We start from the raw sequence: 19,267 nt of genomic DNA, 5'->3' as shown, positions 1-19,267 counted from the left end.
AAAAGCTCCACATTCCTTGGCCACACACAGAGGGACCCAGAATCCCCCTGTCCTGGGCTGATCCCAGCAGGAGACGGGGACTCTGCCCCTCTGCCCAGGCAGGTGAGACCCCACCTGCAGAGCTGCCCCAGCCCTGGGGCCCAGCACAGGAAAGATGTGGAACTGTTGGAGCGAGTCCAGAGGAGACCACAAGGATGCTCCACGGGCTGGAGCCCCTCTGCTCTGGAGCCAGGCTGGGAGAGCTGGGGGTGCTCACCTGGAGAGGAGAAGACTCCAGGGAGAGCTCAGAGTCCCTGCCAGGGCCTGAAGGGGCTCCAGGAGAGCTGGAGAGGGACTGGGGACAAGGAATGGAGGGACAGAACACAGGGAATGGCTCCCACTGCCAGAGGGCAGGGCTGGATGGGAGATTGGGAATTAGGAATTGTTCCCTGGCAGGGTGGGCAGGCCCTGGCACAGGGTGCCCAGAGCAGCTGTGGCTGTCCCTGGATCCCTGGCAGTGCCCAAGGCCAGGCTGGACATTGGGTCTGGGAGCAGGCTGGGACAGTGGGAGGTGTCCCTGCCCATGGCAGGGGTGGCACTGGATGAGCTTTAAGGCCTCTGATGACCCCAGCCAGCCTGGGAGTCTAAAATACATAACCAAAGCCAGCTCTGTTGGCCATGCTGATACAAACTCCCTGTGCACTCCAACCCTGCTCTCTGTCACCTTCCATGCAGCAGAAGACATGAAGTAACTTTTTGATTAAAAAACAGAACAAAACAAAAACCTAAAACCCCCACAAGGAATGTAGCTACAAACAACTAATTTGTTATGATTGAAATTTCAAATGAACAAATGTCAAATGTGAAAAATGTCTGTCCTACCTGCATCCCATGGCTCAGACTTCCCTGTGGGCTTCCCAGGCTGCCATGAAATGAGGCAGAAAGGGGTTTCATTAGCATCCATGGAAAATACAGTTTTGAATATCCCAGTTTTGTTTGGTTTAAATCTTAACCATAATATTTATATTAATGCTATTTATTCTAATTTATTTTCATTTAAACATATGCACAAGAGTAAAATCAAATCAAGTCATGTTAGGCTATTTTAAAAACAAAAACCACAGAGCAGATAAGGAAGACAGATGACATCTTTCCTATGGAGAGATGGCTGGGGGTCACCAGGCACTGACACAAGAAACAGAAATTTGTTTCTACACCAAGGAACAATAAAAAGGCCTATAAACATTTTGACACAGAGTTGTGAAGGCAGAGCGGGGGCTGAACTCCATGAGAAGGAATGATTCCTCACTATTCCACCTAAGCACAAAAAAAAAAAAAGCACACAAAAGAAACATAAAAACCCACAACCCTTTCTCGGTTCTGTAGGAAGAAGTATTTTTCGTGATTTGAAACAGGATGTTGCTTTTTCAGATCCTTTAATTTATTTACCAAACACAGCATCTCCCCACAGATTTTAAGGTTAATCACATCAGTCCTCATTCTGCTGTCACACCCCGAAGTGCCATTAAATCCCCAGTGATGGGAGGATGTACCTGGGCTGTCCCAATGATTAATCACCGGATTTCTCAGTGTGCCATTCCCCAGGAACAGACAGCCCCAAACTCTTCCCTTCTGGAGCTGAAAGGGCCGATCTCAGATGAAGCAGACAAAAAGAAATGCCAAAGGCTGCTAACAGTAATAACTTAAACCTTTCAGGGGACTCCTGCAACTCAAGGGGAAACATAACCCAGCTGCAGCAGCCCCATGGCACTGTCAGGCCAGGCACAGCAGGGAATGACTGGGTACAGCTCAGAATGGGCCAAGCTGGGGCAGCTTCACCTCTGGTATGTCATACGTGACATTCCATGGCCTCTTACTGTCAGAGAGGCACTTTTGTCTTCCCACCTTCTCAGGAAGGTCAGGACTCTGCAGCTTGCTGGCTAGATCCGTCTCCTTACATTCTCCCTTTTGACTTCATCCTTGTGCTTACAATTCCATGGGGAAATGATCTGCATTTTTGCCCTGTGCTTCACTCTCTATATTGCCAGTACCCTGCTACCAGCAGTGTTCCCCAGGGATGCAGGACTGATTCCATCAGCCCCTGCAGGCTGGGGTAGGACCCTCCTTTGCAGGGTGCTCACTGATTTCCTAGGGATGACCTGGAAAGGCAGCAAAAGTAACTCAAGGATACACCCAGCTGGCATCATCCAGGCAGACCCAGCACAGGCTGGAGCCTCATGCGGAAGAAAGATCAGCCTGTGATGGCCACATTGCTGAGCCAAATCTTCCATGTTCAAACCAATTCCAGTTACATGTCACAGACAGGAAATCCAGTCCCAGTGCTGCTGGGGGCAGACTGCTCCCACAGCCTGATGCTGCTGTTCACTGAAAAACTTCTGTGACCTCCTGGCTCCAGCTCCTCCCATGGAGAGGCAAGGTGAGAAGGAGAGAAGAGCAGGAATGGCTCAGCAGATTCAGCTGCTCCCTGTCTTTGAAGCTCCGCTTCCAGTTTCAGCTCCGGTACTACTGGGACTCAGGGAAACTCTGAGCTTTCATGGGAAAAGAAAACAGTTCTGTCTTTTCCTGGTTGTCCACAAATGAAAGATTGTTTAGTACTAAAAGTAAAAGAAAAAGTTGCTTTGCCTTAACTCAGTATTAGATTTTAAATTCCCATCAGTTTTTATTTTACCTCACTACTTTTAACTGTTTGGTGTTAACCACATAAAACCTTTCAGCCATGGCTCTCATGACCAGAGCAGAGTGCACTGTGTATTTGAGGAAACAAAAGGCCCGGTTAAAGATTTGTAGCCACTCCAGATAAAAGAAGAGGGATATTTAATTAGAGTGTCCCTTCTCCAGATCATGTCCAAACCACATCAAATACATACAAATACTGACTGCAGGAAATTAAAATCGGAGACTTAAAACCATGAATAAATCAAGGAATTCTCACGCTTAACTTTGTCCCCTGACCCTCAAGGTCTTCTTTCCTGATCCACTTTCCTAACAGAAACAGAAAGTGAGTTGGTCTGCCAAATCAGGCCCTGTGCTCACCTCTGCATGCCCACACAGCCCAGCAGCATTAGGCTCCCTCTCCTCATCACTGCCCCTTTGGACGTGCAGTACCACAGGACTTCTCCAGGCATGAGTAGTTGAATTAGTGCCACTCAAAAAGCCTTGGCTCACAAGTCAGCTCTCCTCAGTGGGAATTCAGTGAATGATGCCTCTCCCACCCTTGCAGGACATCCCAGGCTGCTCACAGCTCTCTGGGGAGCTGCTCGGCTAAGCCACGCTGAACGAGAGCATGGATTCCTCTTGGGGGATCTGTGCAGGGAAGTCCTGGGATCACTGTCCCTGGCAGTGCTCAGAAAATGTGCAGATGTAGCACCTGGGGACATGGTTTAGTGCTGAGCTTGGCAATGCTGGGGGAACAGTTGGACTCAACAATCTCAGAGCTCTTTTCCTACAGTAATGATTCTATAAAAATATTCAGAGATAAAAATCAGTGTAGAATTAGGAGACTGCAGTAAACAAGAATAAATTAAATAATTCTGGATTGCCAATTGTTCACCTAATGCCAGTCACATCAGAAAATTCACACTCCAGTAGTATTGAGACAGTGTCAGAGGGGGGGACATGGCATTTCCACCCTGGAGAGGCAAAGGGTGAAGGTGAGGAGGATGCTGAGTGAAAGGATACCAGAATCAAGCTGCTTGGGGCAATAATTTCATGTTTCATATCAATACCCGCCACGCTTATCTTTGCTGAGCACAAACCAGAGGTGCTGGTCTGGCTGATGAGCCTCGACTGGCTTCAACACAATAGAGCAGGCACTGCTGCTCTTCCAAGAGGAGATAAACTGTCAAGTGAATTGGAGATTAACTATCCAGATGTAAATGAATTCATTGCTATGCAACTGATAGGGCTCAGCCGTGGTTTAGTGCAGGATGGAGTCAGGTTTGGAGAGCTCTCTCAATGGCCAAAGAATTTATAACCTGTATTCATGGCCCTCTGTAAAGGGCCGCCTGACAATGCCAGCGCTGGCAGCATTGTTCCTTTTGAAGGGCTTCACCACTCCACCCCCACTCCTCTGCCCCCAGTTTACTGCCTTCCTCCCTGGATCCCCCACAGCCCGCTCCACACCCTTCCCTCCTCCCGATCACACAGGAAGAAGGCTGGGGGGAGGTGACCTCCGCAGCAGAATTTGCTATTCATGTTCCGTTCCCCCTCACAAATCCTTAACTTCTTGTCTCTTTTTAATCTTTTTTCTCTTGAGAAAGAAAAGATCAAAGGGCTTGGGGGCTGATGCTTTCTGAACTAGGCACTTCTTGCCATGGGAAAACAGCAATGGGGAAGGGCTACGCAAAGATGCTTGGGACAGTGGCTGGGGGAGAGCCCAGGAGATGAGACTTTCCTCCATGGAGGTATTTTCTGGAAGCCTTCACCATGCAGCCCTGGAAGGAGGATGCAGCTCTCCAGTATCAGTCCCAGACTGTGGGGCTGCTAACAAGAGCATGTTTTATTTCGGGTCACACATGAATTGCCTTAATGTCTTCCAGGAGTGAAGAGGGAGATGGAGAGTGTGTCCTGGGCTAGATGGCACCATCAGCATGTGCATCCAGTAGTCACTGGAGCACAGGACCTGTGTGGAACTTGTCTGAAGGCCACTCGTTTCTCCTGTGGCTCCTCAGGAATGCATTAAGAGAAGGAGAAATAGATACACTGATATGACTGCTCCATGCACAGGGAAAAAAAATACTGACCTGAGTGGGTCCCTGGTCCCAAAAAGACAAATGATTCTGCTCAGTATTTCCACGTGATCCATCAGGGTATGGAGGAGAGTTTCCACGATCACAGAGGAGTGATGCAAAATAATCCCATTTCCCCACCTGATGATGAGCATTTATCTCAAGGAAGGACTTAGAGGTCCCCAAGTATCTTACCAGGGAATATGGATTTTTCCCTCATTCAGTAATCCAATTTGACACTGGCTGGCTGTCTCCTGCCAAGGAAGATGAGTCACAAAGCAGAAACCCACACACAAATAAGAGACTTGTACCAAAGCACTGATATCAAATATTTTAGGGAAAAAAATGGTCTTGGCCTAAAGGTTTGTGTGAGCTTCCAGCTGGAGATAGAACTTCAAAGCAGAGGCTTGAATCCCTAAGGAGGGAACCAGGTTCCTGAGAAACCTTTTAACACACAAACAATCTTCTGTTTGGAGGTCTCCTTCTTCTGGGAAGTAACTGGTTGACACTCTTATGATTTGGAAAAAAAATGTTACCTAGGCTTGAAGGGCTGATCTGAATGACATTTTTTACTCTAAGCCTGAATTCAAGGCTTCCTGGCACAGAAGTGGGAATCTGCAAAGTCAATTAAATTCACAGGTTCAGCCCACCATCTCCTTTTCCCACAGCTATCCCTCTTTTCCCACTCATCCATGCTGTGACACCTCCTGGACCCTTCAGAGGGAGGCTGGGTCACCAGGGTCTGGTTTTCCTCTGGCACTTCTGCTCCAGCCCCTGTGTTGCATTTGGCTTCTACAAGAGCTGTCATGGGCTTTAGAGTCTCCTCATGGGCCACTGTCCTCTTCCAGCAGGTCCTGGCACCTTGTATTCCACAACAATAAATCATCCTTATCCAAAGCTTATTCCCTCTTTAATTTTTAAAATTCTGGTCTCACCAAGAAATGCTTCTCCAGAGCCTTCAAACTCACCACAGAATCACAGAATCCCCTGAGCTGGAAGGGACCCACCAGGATCCCCCAGCCCAGCCCCTGGCCCTGCCCAGACCCCCCACCAATCCCACCCTGGGCATCCCTGGCAGTGCTGTCCAAAGGCTCCTGGAGCTCTGGCAGCCTCGGGGCCGTGCCCATTCCCTGGGGAGCCTGGGCAGGGCCAGCATCCTCTGGGGGAAGAACTTTGCCCTGAGCCCCACCCTAAACCACTTCTGACACCAGCAGCAAGCTTCTCAGGCACAATTGTGTCACTGTCCCTCCAGTTCTGCAGGGAACAGACAGGGCTGGATCAGAGGAGCATCAGAGCTCCATGCACTTAATATTAAATTATTTTAGGAACAGTCTTACTTGTATCTCACAAGTCTTACTTGTAACTCTGCTCCCAGCTCGTTTCTTGGCCAGTTTACCCTCAGACCCAGGGGCCTGAGCCCATGTCAGGAGTCTGTCTCTGAGCCCTAATGACCACATGGCAACTCTCCCTTTTCATTCAGCACTTCTGACTCAGCTCTCTAGTGTGAGATTAAAATCTGTTCCATGTGTTGCACTGTAAGTCCCGTGAGGGTTTCACAGACACACACCACAAACACCCTGCAAGCACCCCCATCGCTGGGACAAGTGACAGGTCTTACAGCAACCCTGACAATTCACATGGCTTCTCTGCCTTCCAAGCTGGGTTCCTGACACAGACTTGAAGAATGTGTTTTCTCTGTAGGCTCAACAAATGCCTGAAAGCTGCTGGCAAGCCAAGGGGAACAGCTGCCTCCCTTCAGAGCTGAAATTCTTTCACCACCACCCCCAAAACCAAGCACAGGAGCGTTCTCATTACTAGAGAGGATAAGTGTTTGGGCTGAAAGAAAAATGTAAATTGCTTTAAAAATGCCAAATTAGCACAAGTGACCCACAACCAGAAAGACAAAAATTCTCCAGTGGAGATTTAAAGGCAGTTGAATGTCTTAGCAAGTTAGCTCTGAGGTTGTCCTGATGACAAAGCTCTTCCTGCACTTGGGCTATAATCCCTATAAACCAGTTGTTGTTCCAAAGCGTTTCTGATTAATTTTGCTCTACTGCTGAGGAAAAAAAATGCAAAATGTCACCATCATAAAACTGCCACATGTGTCTATTGACTCCAGCCACACAGAGCTTTCAGGGGACAAATGTCTCCCTCATGCTCCCAGCTTTGCCTGTATGCAGCAAACCAGTTCTTGGCATTTCTGTCGAGCCCTGGGTGGCTGTTGAGCTACAGTAACAATCCTGCTGCACTCAGAGGAGGTTCTGTGACACAGCCCCAGAGAGGTGAGAGACAGGCAGGGGTGGTGTGACAGTACAGCAAGCCTAGCAGCAAAGCTTCTGCTCCAGGACCACAGGCAGAGCAGGGAGGTGACATGAAGCACCAGCACAGCCCAGGGAGTCAGGGCACATGTCTACAAAAAAATGACACATTTCAAACTGCCTCGGCCTGGCTGGCTTTGGGCTGGATGGGTGGTGCCTGCCAGTGCTTCAGACACATCAGTCACGTGCTGTCCCCTTGCAGCTGGCACTGGGATAAGTGACCCTGACTATGACACCACTGGACAGCCCACATCGCACCCTCAGCCCGACCACAGCCAGGGACAGTGCCAAGGATCACTCCTCTCCAGCTGTCACCCCAGGCAACCTGCACCCAGGCCTCCGAGGAGGGAAAATTCCTTTTTACACGGGTCTGTGAGCCATAATAAGCATCTGTGTAGGTGTCAAGTCTTACTTGATTTTCCTTTCTCTACTCAGTAAGGACTCTGTTTTTTCCCATGTGCACTCAGATAGAAACCCAGCAGCTCAGAAGTGCTTTCCATGGAATATTACAGACCTAAAGTATACAAAGTGTGGGCAGCAGGGGAGGGCAGGTGGTTCTGCCCCCCTGCTCAGAGCCCCAGTCAGGGCCTAAAGGGGCTCCAGGAGAGCTGGAGAGGGACTGGGGACAAGGGATGGAGGGACAGGACACAGGGAATGGCTCCCACTGCCAGAGGGCAGGGCTGGATGGGAGATTGGGAATTAGGAATTGTTCCCTGGCAGGGTGGGCAGGCCCTGGCACAGGGTGTCCAGAGCAGCTGGGGCTGCCCCTGGATCCCTGGCAGTGTCCAAGACCAGGTTGGACAGGGCTTGGAGCAGGCTGGGACAGTGGGAGGTGTCCCTGCCCATGGCAGAGGGTGGCACTGCATGGGCTTTAAGATCACTTCCAACCCAGACCAGTCTGGGATTCTGTGATTATCAATCTGTCATGAGATCAGTACTAAAAGCACCCTGTGCACACACCAGGAAACACCACATCCACAGGACACAGTCACAGGCACAATGTAGAAACACGGCATGCACAGAGACAAAATATGGGTAGCAGTGACTGCAGTAGAGGCTCTTTGGGAACAGCACTCATGTCTCCAAAGGCTGAAAAATGATAGTTGTTCCCTTTATTAAAATACTCCCTATAAGGAGAAAAGCAGGACCAAGGCTCCAAAGAGAAGCATGGAGCCTTGTTCCTTTCTAAAAATGAATCCTGATGAATACATGACCTTCTGATTACTCTCTTCTTCCTAACAAACTGGTTTCACAGAAAGAATGTGAATATACATTTGAAGCATATACTAGCAGAAACAGCATGGGGAAGATGTAAACCTCAGAACCTCCATCAGAAACCTGCATTTACCAGGTTTATTTTCATCCAGGCAGAAGACAGCAATAAATTGATTGAAAAATTCAAGCACAAGAAAGATGTGAACCTGCTGGAACCAGTCCAGGGGAGGCTTTGGAGTTGTTCTGAGGGCTGGAAACTCTGTTATGGAGACAGGCTGGAAGAGCTTGGGGTGCTCAGCCTGGAGAAGGGTAGGCTCTGAGGAGACCTTATTGAGGCATTTCAGTGTCTAAAGGGGGCTTGTAAAATAGAGAGTTTTTACACTGGCAGACAGCCGCAGAACAAGGGGGGGGGCAGTGTTAAACTGAAAGAGGAGAGATTTATGTTTGATATTTGAAAAAAATTCTTCTCTCTGAGCATGGTGAGGCCCTGGCACAGGGTGCCCAGAGCAGCTGTGGCTGCCCCTGGATCCCTGACAGTGCCCAAGGCCAGGCTGGACAGGGCTTGGAGCAGCCTGGGACAGTGGAAGGTGTTGCTGCCCATGGCAGGGGGTGGGACTGGATGGGCTTTAAGGTTAGTTCCAACCCAGACCAGTCTGGGATTCTATGAATTCAACTTTTCAAACTCTGAAAATCTCCAGTGAGCACCCTGATGAACTATAATGAAAATGCAAATAAAGGTTTGTTGACTGAGGCTGAATTATTCTCAGTTGCCCAGAGGAGAGGGATACATGAATCCCACTGAACTTAGTGGGAGCTGTGTTCCTCCTGTCCAAGACACCACAAAAATATCCACATAAAGTAAAATTCCTATTGGTAAGAGGTTCACATTCTTCACTCTCAGAGGAAAGCTCTAAAGGACATTTAGCAGGTCCCTGAAATGCCTGGGTAACCCTACCTGCTGTGGCACAGCTCCAGGGCCCAGCCCAGAGGTGGCACTGCCAATGTGCCACCCAGAATGCACTTCTAGAACGGCCCAGCTGTGCTCCACCAGCCTCCCCACTGCAGGCAGAAATGCCCCCACTGTCCCCATCCAGGGGAGCAGAGAGCAGGACGCAGGATGTGGAGGTGTGAACTGCTCTCAACACATCAGCCAGAGCTCCCAATGGAGTGGGCACCTCACAAGTTCAGGCCTGCTCAGTGTCCCTGTTGCCCTGAGCACACTCTGACCTGTGGAGAACACCTTCCCCTCTGGCTTTTTCTCCTCATTCCTGTCTCATCTTTCCTTCCTCACTACCCCTTAGGTGATGTGTTTACAGCAGCATCCATCACCATGGAATCCAAGGAAGACAGAAAGCTCCCAAAGGCCAAATTTCCTTCCCAACCTTGTCATTTTGCTTTTGCATTTCAATTATTTTCCTGACAACAGGCTAGGGAGGCTGAAGCTGGCTGGAGCAGGCAGTGAGCAAGAAGCAGAGCTGCTGTTACTGCAAACATCTGCTGTTCCCCAATGGCAGCTTGCAGGTACAGACTCACAGCTCTTGTCCCAGTGTGCCCTCAGTGTGCCTTAGCCAGGAGGAAAGTTTCCTATAAAAGCCCAGGGGACTGTGGAAGAGCCTGACAGAATCTTATTCCCTCCTTAACTTCCAAAACCCATTAACTTCTCCATCTTATAACTGCCCTAGCTGGGAAGGACTTTGGAACTAAACTCTCGAGCAGAGAAGCAAATGCTGGGGCAGCTCTGGGCAGTGTCCCCATGCCCTGCCAGCTCTGCAGTGTGGGCCCGGCCTTGGTGGCTCCTCGGGTGAGCCTGTGGGCAGGTGAGCTCAGCCGGAGAGCAGTGCCTTCCTGCAGGCACAGGGAATTTCCTGGAAGAGCAGCACAGCAAGCCCAGTCCTGGATGGCGCCTCACTGCAGGACTCCCTCTCCTTGGCTGGAACTCCTCCATCTCAACGGCAAGTTCAGAAAATAACGTAATGAAAACAGGCTTCTTTTTTACTTTTTTTTCTTTTTTTTTTTTTTTTCCATTGCTCATTTTACTTTTCTGAGCTACTGCATACGGAGCCGAGTCTTTACTTTGGCTGCTGTCCTTCTGCAATATTGTTACCCGCACATAGAGGAAAAGCCCTCTGGAGACTTCCAATCCAAACAGGCCCTTGTTTTATCTACAACTATTTGAGTACATGACCTCAGATAACTCCGTGGCCAACCATGTGCCAAATTCTGCAGCCATGGGAACTTTAAATACAGAGAAGATTTTCCAGCTTCCCTCCAAAGGGAAGGTGCTGAGTGTCTCGCTCTGCTTGGGCTGATGGGGCCGGGGAGCCCAGCTGTGCCCAAGGGGGCCCGGCTGCGGTGGCACTGCCTTGCCACAGACTCACCTCTGCCCGGGAAACTGCACACACGACTGACCTTGCTACACGCACAGTCACTGTCCCCTCCTCTTCTCAGGGCTCTGCAACGGCTTTGGATTACTGCAAAGACAAACAGCTGCACTTGGGCCAGCAGCCTCATCTGTAAGGCTGTATTTGGATTCTTCCGGACAGGGGAGTTTTTCATCTTCATTAGCTGCTGTTCACAGCCACATCCACCATTATTCACGGGGTCAGAGCCTCCTGCTCTCTACTGCTGCTTGCAAATCTAAATAAATCAATTAATCTGGTACTTTGAATGAAATTTAGAAGAATTTGGCAGCCAGTATTCCACAGACAAAAAGTGCATGTGTGTGCTTCACTCTGCAAGTCCTTGGAAACAGGAGCTCAGAGAATTTAAGCACCAGATTCAGGGATGAGAATTTTTCACAGCTGTGCCTAATATGCTTTTTCTCCCCAGATCAATACTTCCTCATGTATGCATTAATATGAAGGAGGAGAATCACAGAATCCCAGACTGGTTTGGATGGGAAAGGACTTTAAAGCTCATCCAGTCCCACCCCTTGCCATGGGTAGGGACATCTTCCAGAGTCCCAGGCTGCTCTCAGCCCCGTCCAACCTGGCCTGGGGATCCAGGGGTAGCCTCTCTGGGCACCCTGTGCCAGGGCCTCCCCAACCTCACAGAAAAGAATTTCATCCTCATATCCCATCTAACTCTGCCCTCCTTCAGCTTAAGGCCATTTCCCATTGTTCTAACACTATATGCACTTGTGAAAAGTCTCCATCCAGGGAATGAATCCTAGAGCTGAATGCAAGCACAGAAGAAAATAATCTGAGCTCCAGGAACAGCACAGGAATTTGGTCTTGACAGTCTCTGGATCAGTTTCTGACACTGCCACACTGAACACATGCCCACGTTATTTCCCATTGGCAACCAACCCCGCCAGCAGGGCACGGCCGGCAACCCCCGGGGGTGGCTCTGCTTCTCCTCACTGGGGTTGTTGTGTCTGTGGGATGGGGCACTGACCCCACAGGCTGGGCTGAGCACAGCAGCTCATTTCACAAGTGGCTCCCCAGCCACCACCACTCGCTTCCCAGGGCCTGCCAGGCTACCAGGCACCCAGGCCACCCAGGCTTCCCGGGGCCCAGGACAAAAACACGAATCTTTAAATAAACATTTTTGCAGAGGCAGTGTCCCACGGGGTGGGAGGGAGGATGAAACCCAAGGAATCACTTTGGCCCCCAGAGCAGCCCTGATGCTCCAGAGCAAGAGTGGGTCTGGGATCTGGGTCTGGTATCCCGCTGCCAGGGAGGCTGATCACACCCACCCGGGGCAGTTTTTGGCTGTATGCAACTATACATTCACGTGCATTATCCAGAGACCTTTGCATTTCAAGGTTATTGTTATTTTGATCTTTACAACCTCTGGAAAAAAATGAGTTCAATTAAGTCTCATCATTAGGAATTTGCGTAAGGTCACTTCGAGGCTTCGTGCATTTCCTCTCCTTCAGATCTCAGTTCTCTTGGTGTTTCCCCTCCTTACTTATAACCCCGTTGCTGTAGGGCATTCCAAGTAAATCATCCACCACCAGTTTCCTCTCTTCAGAAACATGCATTGAGTTTTTCATTCAGGCTAAATGAAGCTTCAACTGCTTATACAGCAGCAGCCCAGTTAAAGGCACAGCATCACCTGCAAAGAGGGCAGCTTTCCCCTCAATTAAAAAAAATTATAAGAAAACATATTAATTTGGATTCCATTAGTGGGAGGAAAGTTGCATTTGGCAGCACAAGTGCAAGCAATGAACCAATTCTTACATATTCTGTGGCAAATTCATTTGCGAAGCATGAAGAGCCCTTTGCACTCGGAATACTGGAGAAACTGGAGAAGCACCCTCGGAAGCTGCGAGCTGTGCTCAGCCACGGCAGAGCTGCGGCGAGGGGCACGAGCTCCGCGCTGCTCCACGCGCTGGGGTGTCTGGACACAGGAATAAGCACCCACCTAACTCTGAGCTGCAGCTCAAATTTCAGCTAATCAGATTTTGAACTGCCAGGAGGGTCCAAAATGAATGGGTATCACCAGGGCAGGGCTGATCCCCCAGCCCCAAGGCTGGGCCTTCATGCCCTGAGCCAGGGGCAGGCAGTGCTGGAGCGGGTGGGGGGGTTCCCTGAGAGCCCTGCAGGCACTGGCCAAACTGTCCCTGCTCGGCCAGGCCGGGCACTGGAGGCTGGGGCTGGCCGGAGCGCCCTGAGCTCTGGGCTTGCAGGGCTCCGGCCAGAACAAGCCTGTGCTGACCCAGCGCAGACAGAGCCCTCCTGCCCCCTCCCCTCCCTGCACATCTGGGCAGCTGCAGAGAGAGCCAGACTGGGGAGCTGAGCTGGGATAAAATTAACCATCTGGTTTTGACAGGCCTGTTTCAGCTGGGATCAGTTCCCTCATCCTGCAGCCCTGTAGTTAAATGTGCACTTGTGCTGGGACGAGGGGGATGAGAGAGGGGCAGGGGCAGGAAGCAGAGGCCCGGCTCCATCTGGCTGCACTGGCTGCCTGCACCGACTTAAAACTGTCATGAAATCCTGGCAGAAACATCACAGTACCATTTCCAACAGACCCTGAGGGACCATCCAGTGTTCTTCTGGCTCTCCTTTGCAAATGGCTTGTAGGAGCTGGGTCCACTGAGACCATTCACACTCCTAATTGCACCCATAAACATCACTGTACCATCACTGCACCCTGGGGATGGGTGAATCTTGTTCCGTCTCTGACACAGACCCTGGCTTAAGTTTTCAAAGCCTTTCATATTTTTCCAAAAGGGTATTTTCAACATTAAAACACAATAATGCTTCAGACTAGTGGGGATCTTTCCATCTAACCTTTTTCCTCTTTTTATTCCATGTCCTCTACTGACACAGCTATCTCTCTCTTGCTAAGCAACCGGCTCTGTACGCATGGATGACTCTTTGCAACTGAAAAAATAACTTGACTGATGCGGCTTAGGTAGGAGAATCTGAGTGTGTGCATTCCTTCTGCGGCTGGCCCCAGGAAAAGGACACCCTGCCACTTCCAAACCTGGGAGGTCTTTGAGAGCTTGGCAGCAGTCCCCTGGGAGGCCCGTCATTAGCCATTTCAAACTGGCTGTAGCGCAGCGCTGAATGGGAGCCCCGGACAAAGCCCCGCGGAGCTATCCGTCAGAAAAGGCTCCCGCGCCTGGCAGGGGCTGTTAACAGTAACAATGATGACAATATAGCTGGGATTTTCAGGGGTGGGGACTTCAAAGAAGCCCTTAAGAGGTATTTTTCATTATGGAGTGAGAAAGCAGCTGAGTATTGCTTTTGGCACTAAAGCTGAATATGAATGTTACTGCGGTAAGTCATAGATCAGCGACAGCATATATTGGCACTGATTTAAATATGCATGAGCTGCTTTTCTGTGTTTCTCCCATTCCATCGGGGCTACAGAACCTGGGCAAACCAGCAGCCCTTGGACCTTACCTCACGGACCCAGAGATGTTCCAATGCTTATGAACAGCAAGGAGCAGCCAGCAAGCCCCGGAGTAGTGACTGTGAGGTGCCACTGCTCTGACCACACATCAATAGCACACTGGGGTGTCCGCTCAGGGCCCCAGCCTGAGCCCTGGCCACCCACAGCCTCCCCACGGCCTCCCCCAGCTCAAACTGGGAGTGAGCCTGGGTCTCTCTGGGCAGGAATCACAGGGACACTGTGGCTGCAGGCAGGAGAGCAGAAGGGGCTGTTGGTCCACAGAGGCTTTTCTGCTTTTGAACTCCAAATCTGCGATTCCTTGGGGGTGAAAAATAAGATGATCGTAAGGAAAAGCATCAGAGGAATATCATGAAAGACTTCTGTGACAGCAAGTCCTTCTCCTAACCCTGAAGATTTACTGATTACTCTGCAGTTTCTGCATGGGCCATGATGATGGCCTGGGAACAGAAATGCACTGATAACAGCCTTGAGTTGTGCCAGGGAGTTTCAGATTAGAGATCAGACAGAATTGTCAGGCACTGGAACAGGCTGCCCAGCCTAGAGGGATTTAAGAGCTGTGTCAATGTGGCACTTGGGGACATGGTTGGGAGAATGGTTGGATTTGATCTTGGAGGACGTTTCCAACTTTAATTATTCTGTGCTTCCATGATAAAACTATTACAAGACTATTCTGTCAGCAGCCATGGCCTGCCAGCCTGACGAGGTGACCTAAGGGTTCCCCAGAGCCAGACCTCACACCCTCCTCTCAGGAGACCCGTTGGCTTTGCCAGGCGAGGTTTAGGAGCCCTGGGCAGCTCAGGAGCCCTGTCCCACTGTAACCACCTGTGGTTTGTGTCCCTTTGAGCCCTTGGTGTCCCCCAGAGCCCAAGCGCAGAGCTATCATATCCAGCCAGCAGGGAGAAAGTGCCCACAGGGCTGTGGCGCAGATTGACTTTCACACCTCGCTGGCCACACAGAAGAAACCCAATCTAAACAGCAACAGCGTAACTTTGCCTAACCGATTATTTTCACTGGGGTAATCTGAGCCCGCCAGTAAATGCCAGTAAATGCGGCTGATCCAGGGAAGGCCCCGCTGGGGGAGGAGCGGCCCCACAGCCGCGGGCAGCCGGAGCTGGCCAGGCCGAGGGAGGCTGCTCCTGCCTGCCGGTGGGTTTGCTCCCGAGAACTGACGCTCAACCCTTCACCGCAGGGCACTGTCCGCACGGAGGGAAGCACAAACAACTTCTAAGTGCCCAACTCCCTTGCACAGTCACAGACTGGAGTGTGCAAAGCCATGCTGAGGGAAGCAGGACAGCGAGGCAAGCCAGGGGGCAAGAGTTGTCCAGCTTTACTTGATGTCTTCTTAACTTTCTTTTCCGCGATGTTCCAGATATTTTGAGAGGCTTCAATTTTCAGGCTGACTCCCCAGTGACCTATTATCCTTGCACATTGATCACTCCATGCTGTCACCATTTACATGACCTTGTTTGTAGGGAACCATATTCCTCCTCTGACTCCTCGGTCATCAACTTCCTTCTCTAGGACCACCAGCTCATTTCTTCCTGCCAGGACCAAGGTCAGTGATCTCCCCTTCTTTAAAGTCTGTGAAGTTAAACTGTCAAATTAAAACCCCAACAGCTGCAGAGGTTACTGGTCCACCCACACCTCCGCAGGGCACCCAACCAGGATTGGGCTGCTGGAGGTAGACAGTCCATACCATCAGTACACCTGAGATGTATCTTGTTCCTGAGATCCCTTGTGACTACAAGGCACTGATCCAGCTGTGGATGGGAACTCCCATTTCAGCCAGATCTATCTCAGCATCTGGCTGTCCATGTGCCCCCTCCCCAGGTATGAGCTGCAAACGTGAGGGATGGACAAATAGGCAGGGGACAAGGACTGTGGGATCATCCTCCTGGCTGCAGGACACCTTTGATGACAACTTTTTAATGTGCAGGAACAAAAATAAATCTGGCTGTGTTCATCTCAGACATCAGCCTCTCCCACTTCACTAAAATGCCTCAGCAGGGGCAGCTCTCCCTGAAATCATCAAGAGAAAAGCTGAGCAGGGAATGGGAATAGAGAAGGTTTTGGGCATGAGACAAAACCAGGTTTTCACCTGCATTCTGTCCCAGCACTTCCATGAATAAAAGGGTGATCAATTCAGACTGTGTGTCTTAAATTAAGATGAGTTAACCAATCCAAATCTCCTTATCCAGAGAAAAGATAATGACTCACAAAGAGTGTGCCCCGGATGTTACATTTTCCACCTTTGCCAAAACTCCTACACGGCCATTTCTCCCTCTAAGCTTGCTCAGCCAGATCCTACCTTGGGCTTAGCTGCATTTCATCACAATAGCTGCAAAATATCCTCTTCATCAAGACTGACACAATGCATGAATTGAGAAACTCATTTCAAGGCTTTCTGTCTCTGTTTTGACCAGGATACTGCTGTGGCTCTCCCGGTTTCTGTGTCGTGCTTGGATGAGAGGGTTTGCACAAACACAAAATGGTCTCTTCTATCCAGCCACTCATTCAGACCAGATGCACCCTGTGGGAACAAGGTCTTCCTTCCTGGAAAGGCCAGAGAACTCCACAGATGTTGCTGACCATAATCACCAGCTGGAAATGCCTTTGCAGCAGTAGGTGCTGAAGACAGTCCTGCACCACATCTCACCAGGACCCATGGACACACAGTTTTGGCACAGGGAGTCGCCTCCTCCAGTTAATACCATGAATAACAGATACAGGCTGATTATACCATAGGAAGTGACACAGTTTAATGAATAAGGGTCTTCAGATAAATGAAGCTGAGCAATTACAGATTTGGCAAACTCTACACAGAAACCAAGTAGGTGCAGCTCAGCCTATGGTGCTTCCAAGGAAGGCTCCAAACATGCCTGGAGATCCCACATTCCTCCTCTAAAGGAGCAAAGGTCTGCTGCTGGCACTGCTGTGGACCAGGGATGGCTGCAGAGCTGTGCAGTCCCCACAAAGCACATTACAGTTAGTGTCATTTGCCACCACAGGACAATGGTTTTTGTGCAGGATTCTCAACGGGACTTGGGATAACATTGGCCTGATACTGAGTTATCACAGTGCAGGAGTCCCTCTGCTCTGGAGCCAGGCTGGGAGAGTTGAGGGTGCTCAGCCTGGAGAAGGCTCCAGGGAGAGCTCAGAGCCCCTGCCAGGGCCTGAAGGGGCTCCAGGAGAGCTGGAGAGAGACTGGGGACAAGGGATGGAGGGACAGGACACAGGGAATGGCTCCCGCTGCCAGAGGGCAGGGCTGGATGGGAGATTGGGAATTAGGAATTGTTCCCTGGCAGGGTGGGCAGGCCCTGGCACAGGGTGTCCAGAGCAGCTGTGGCTGCCCCTGGATCCCTGGCAGTGCCCAAGGCCAGGCTGGACATTGGGGCTTGGAGCAGGCTGGGACAGTGGGAGGTGTCCCTGCACATGGCAGGGGGTGGGACTGCATGGGCTTGAAGGTCCTTGCACCCAAAGCATTCCATGATCTTTGTTCTGCTCTGGCAAGTCCCCACTCCCATTCAAATACTGGGAGGTGGCCAAGGCACTCTCACCATGACATACAAACAAAGAACATTATAAGGACACCAACGTTGAAAAGGAGGAGAAACTACACAGTGCATAAAACATGGGAATTTTGGCTTCTTGATACAGTCAATACACTGAAATATGACCTCAGGAGGCACAGGAGACTGGAAAGCATCAGAACTTAAACTGGCTAAAAATCTCTTGTTTTCTCATGACATTTGAGAGAAACCATGGGGACAGTTTCCTCAGGTCACATGGGAGTTAGAGCTGTGTCACTGCCTTCTCCAGAGAGTTCCTCCTTTTCCTTACAGTCACTCCATCACTGTCACCCGCTGATCCTTCATTACTTTCTCCCAGTGCACCAGCTTCTCTGCTGACCAACACACTTCAAAGTCTGTCCAAACCCATGAGAGGAAGAAAAAGCCTTGTACAGGCTGTATAAAAGGACATTTACTCTGTACTACATTGTGTCTTCTTTTCTATGCTAGTCTAAATACAAGTGCCGTTTTCACTGCCAATCGTTGTTTGCTTGTGCTGTTTCCACTGGCTAAAACCAGCATTTTTTCAGCTAGTGTTGCCCTCCAGGAAAAACCACACATTCATACCTTTCTTGCATTTAGCACAGGACAACAAAATTGGTTCCCAGGAATAAGGATGGCTTCCTCAAAAGAAAACATTTGCTGTCAGCTGAGGTTTGACCTCTAATGGCTAATTTGGCATCATCATTTTGAGCACTGGAATACATAACACTGTGAAAAATTAACAGCTTCCCCCCCTCCCTGCTGAAATTTAATTTCCGCCTGCAGCTTTGCAAGTGAAAATAAAAGAAGCGAAATAAATACCCAAACCGAAACCTTGGGTACAGTCTCTCACATACATCCACAAAGAGAACCTCAAGACAAAGATCTGTAAGGGAAATTTCACTGGAAACCGAGCTTTTACAGACACTGAGAAAGAAAAGTCTGCAACATGAGACCGTCTTCCTTGAAGAAACACAGCTGATCCCAACTCCAACTGCCACTGGGCTGTGTAAAACATAAACTTCACACTAACCCTATGAAAACAGTCAACATGAGAGAGAGACAACAGTCTGCTCTGAGCTGCTGAAAGGGGAAAAAACCTCTCAGTCTGTCATTCTCCCCTTGCTGTGACCTTCATGCTCCACTGAATTTCTGAAGATACTGAAATCTTGGCAGGGAAGTGTACAGTCTGTGGGAACCAGGCAGCGACGGCTGGGCTCGCTGCTGAGAATTAGGCCCAGTCGAGCCCTTTTTTGGGGGACTCTGAGTTTTATGTGGCCAACAGCACAGGACTAAGCCAACTCCAGGCTGGGAATTTTACAGAATTGGTGCTCTTTGCGCTCACGTATCATGTTGCAAAGCCATCACGGACAGAGTACTGCCCTCCTGCCTGGCAACCACAAGCTGGGGCTTGTTCAGTGTCTACTGGAATCTCCAGTACCTAAAGGGGTTCCAGGAGAGCTGGAGAGGGACCTGGGACAAGGACAAGCTGGAGAGGGACCTGGAGTAACAGGACACAGGGAATGGCTTCCCACTGCCAGAGAGCAGGGAGAGATGGGATATTGGGAAAAAATTCTTCCTTGTGTGTGGG

The 19,267-nt window shown here is 50.1% G+C and overlaps 1 protein-coding gene across 8 annotated transcripts in view; it reads right to left on the bottom strand.

The window, feature by feature from the left end:
- Positions 1 to 19,267, bottom strand: part of EXD3 (exonuclease 3'-5' domain containing 3) — a 252,663-nt gene that overhangs the window by 88,586 nt on the left and 144,810 nt on the right. For 3 of the 8 annotated variants that reach the window (XM_059865389.1, XM_059865388.1, XM_059865390.1), the window contains exon 20: positions 862 to 901. The exons of the other annotated variants lie outside the window; for them this stretch is intronic. In XM_059865389.1, coding sequence (XP_059721372.1) covers positions 862 to 901 — 40 coding nt within the window. The remainder of the gene's footprint in view (positions 1 to 861; positions 902 to 19,267) is intronic. 8 annotated transcript variants of the gene reach the window in all.

This window comes from Haemorhous mexicanus, chromosome 21, assembly GCF_027477595.1.
Source record: "Haemorhous mexicanus isolate bHaeMex1 chromosome 21, bHaeMex1.pri, whole genome shotgun sequence".
NCBI classification, from domain to species: domain Eukaryota; kingdom Metazoa; phylum Chordata; class Aves; order Passeriformes; family Fringillidae; genus Haemorhous; species Haemorhous mexicanus.
The sequence above is the reverse complement of the archived record's forward strand: the minus strand, read 5'-3'. Positions and strand labels throughout refer to the sequence as shown.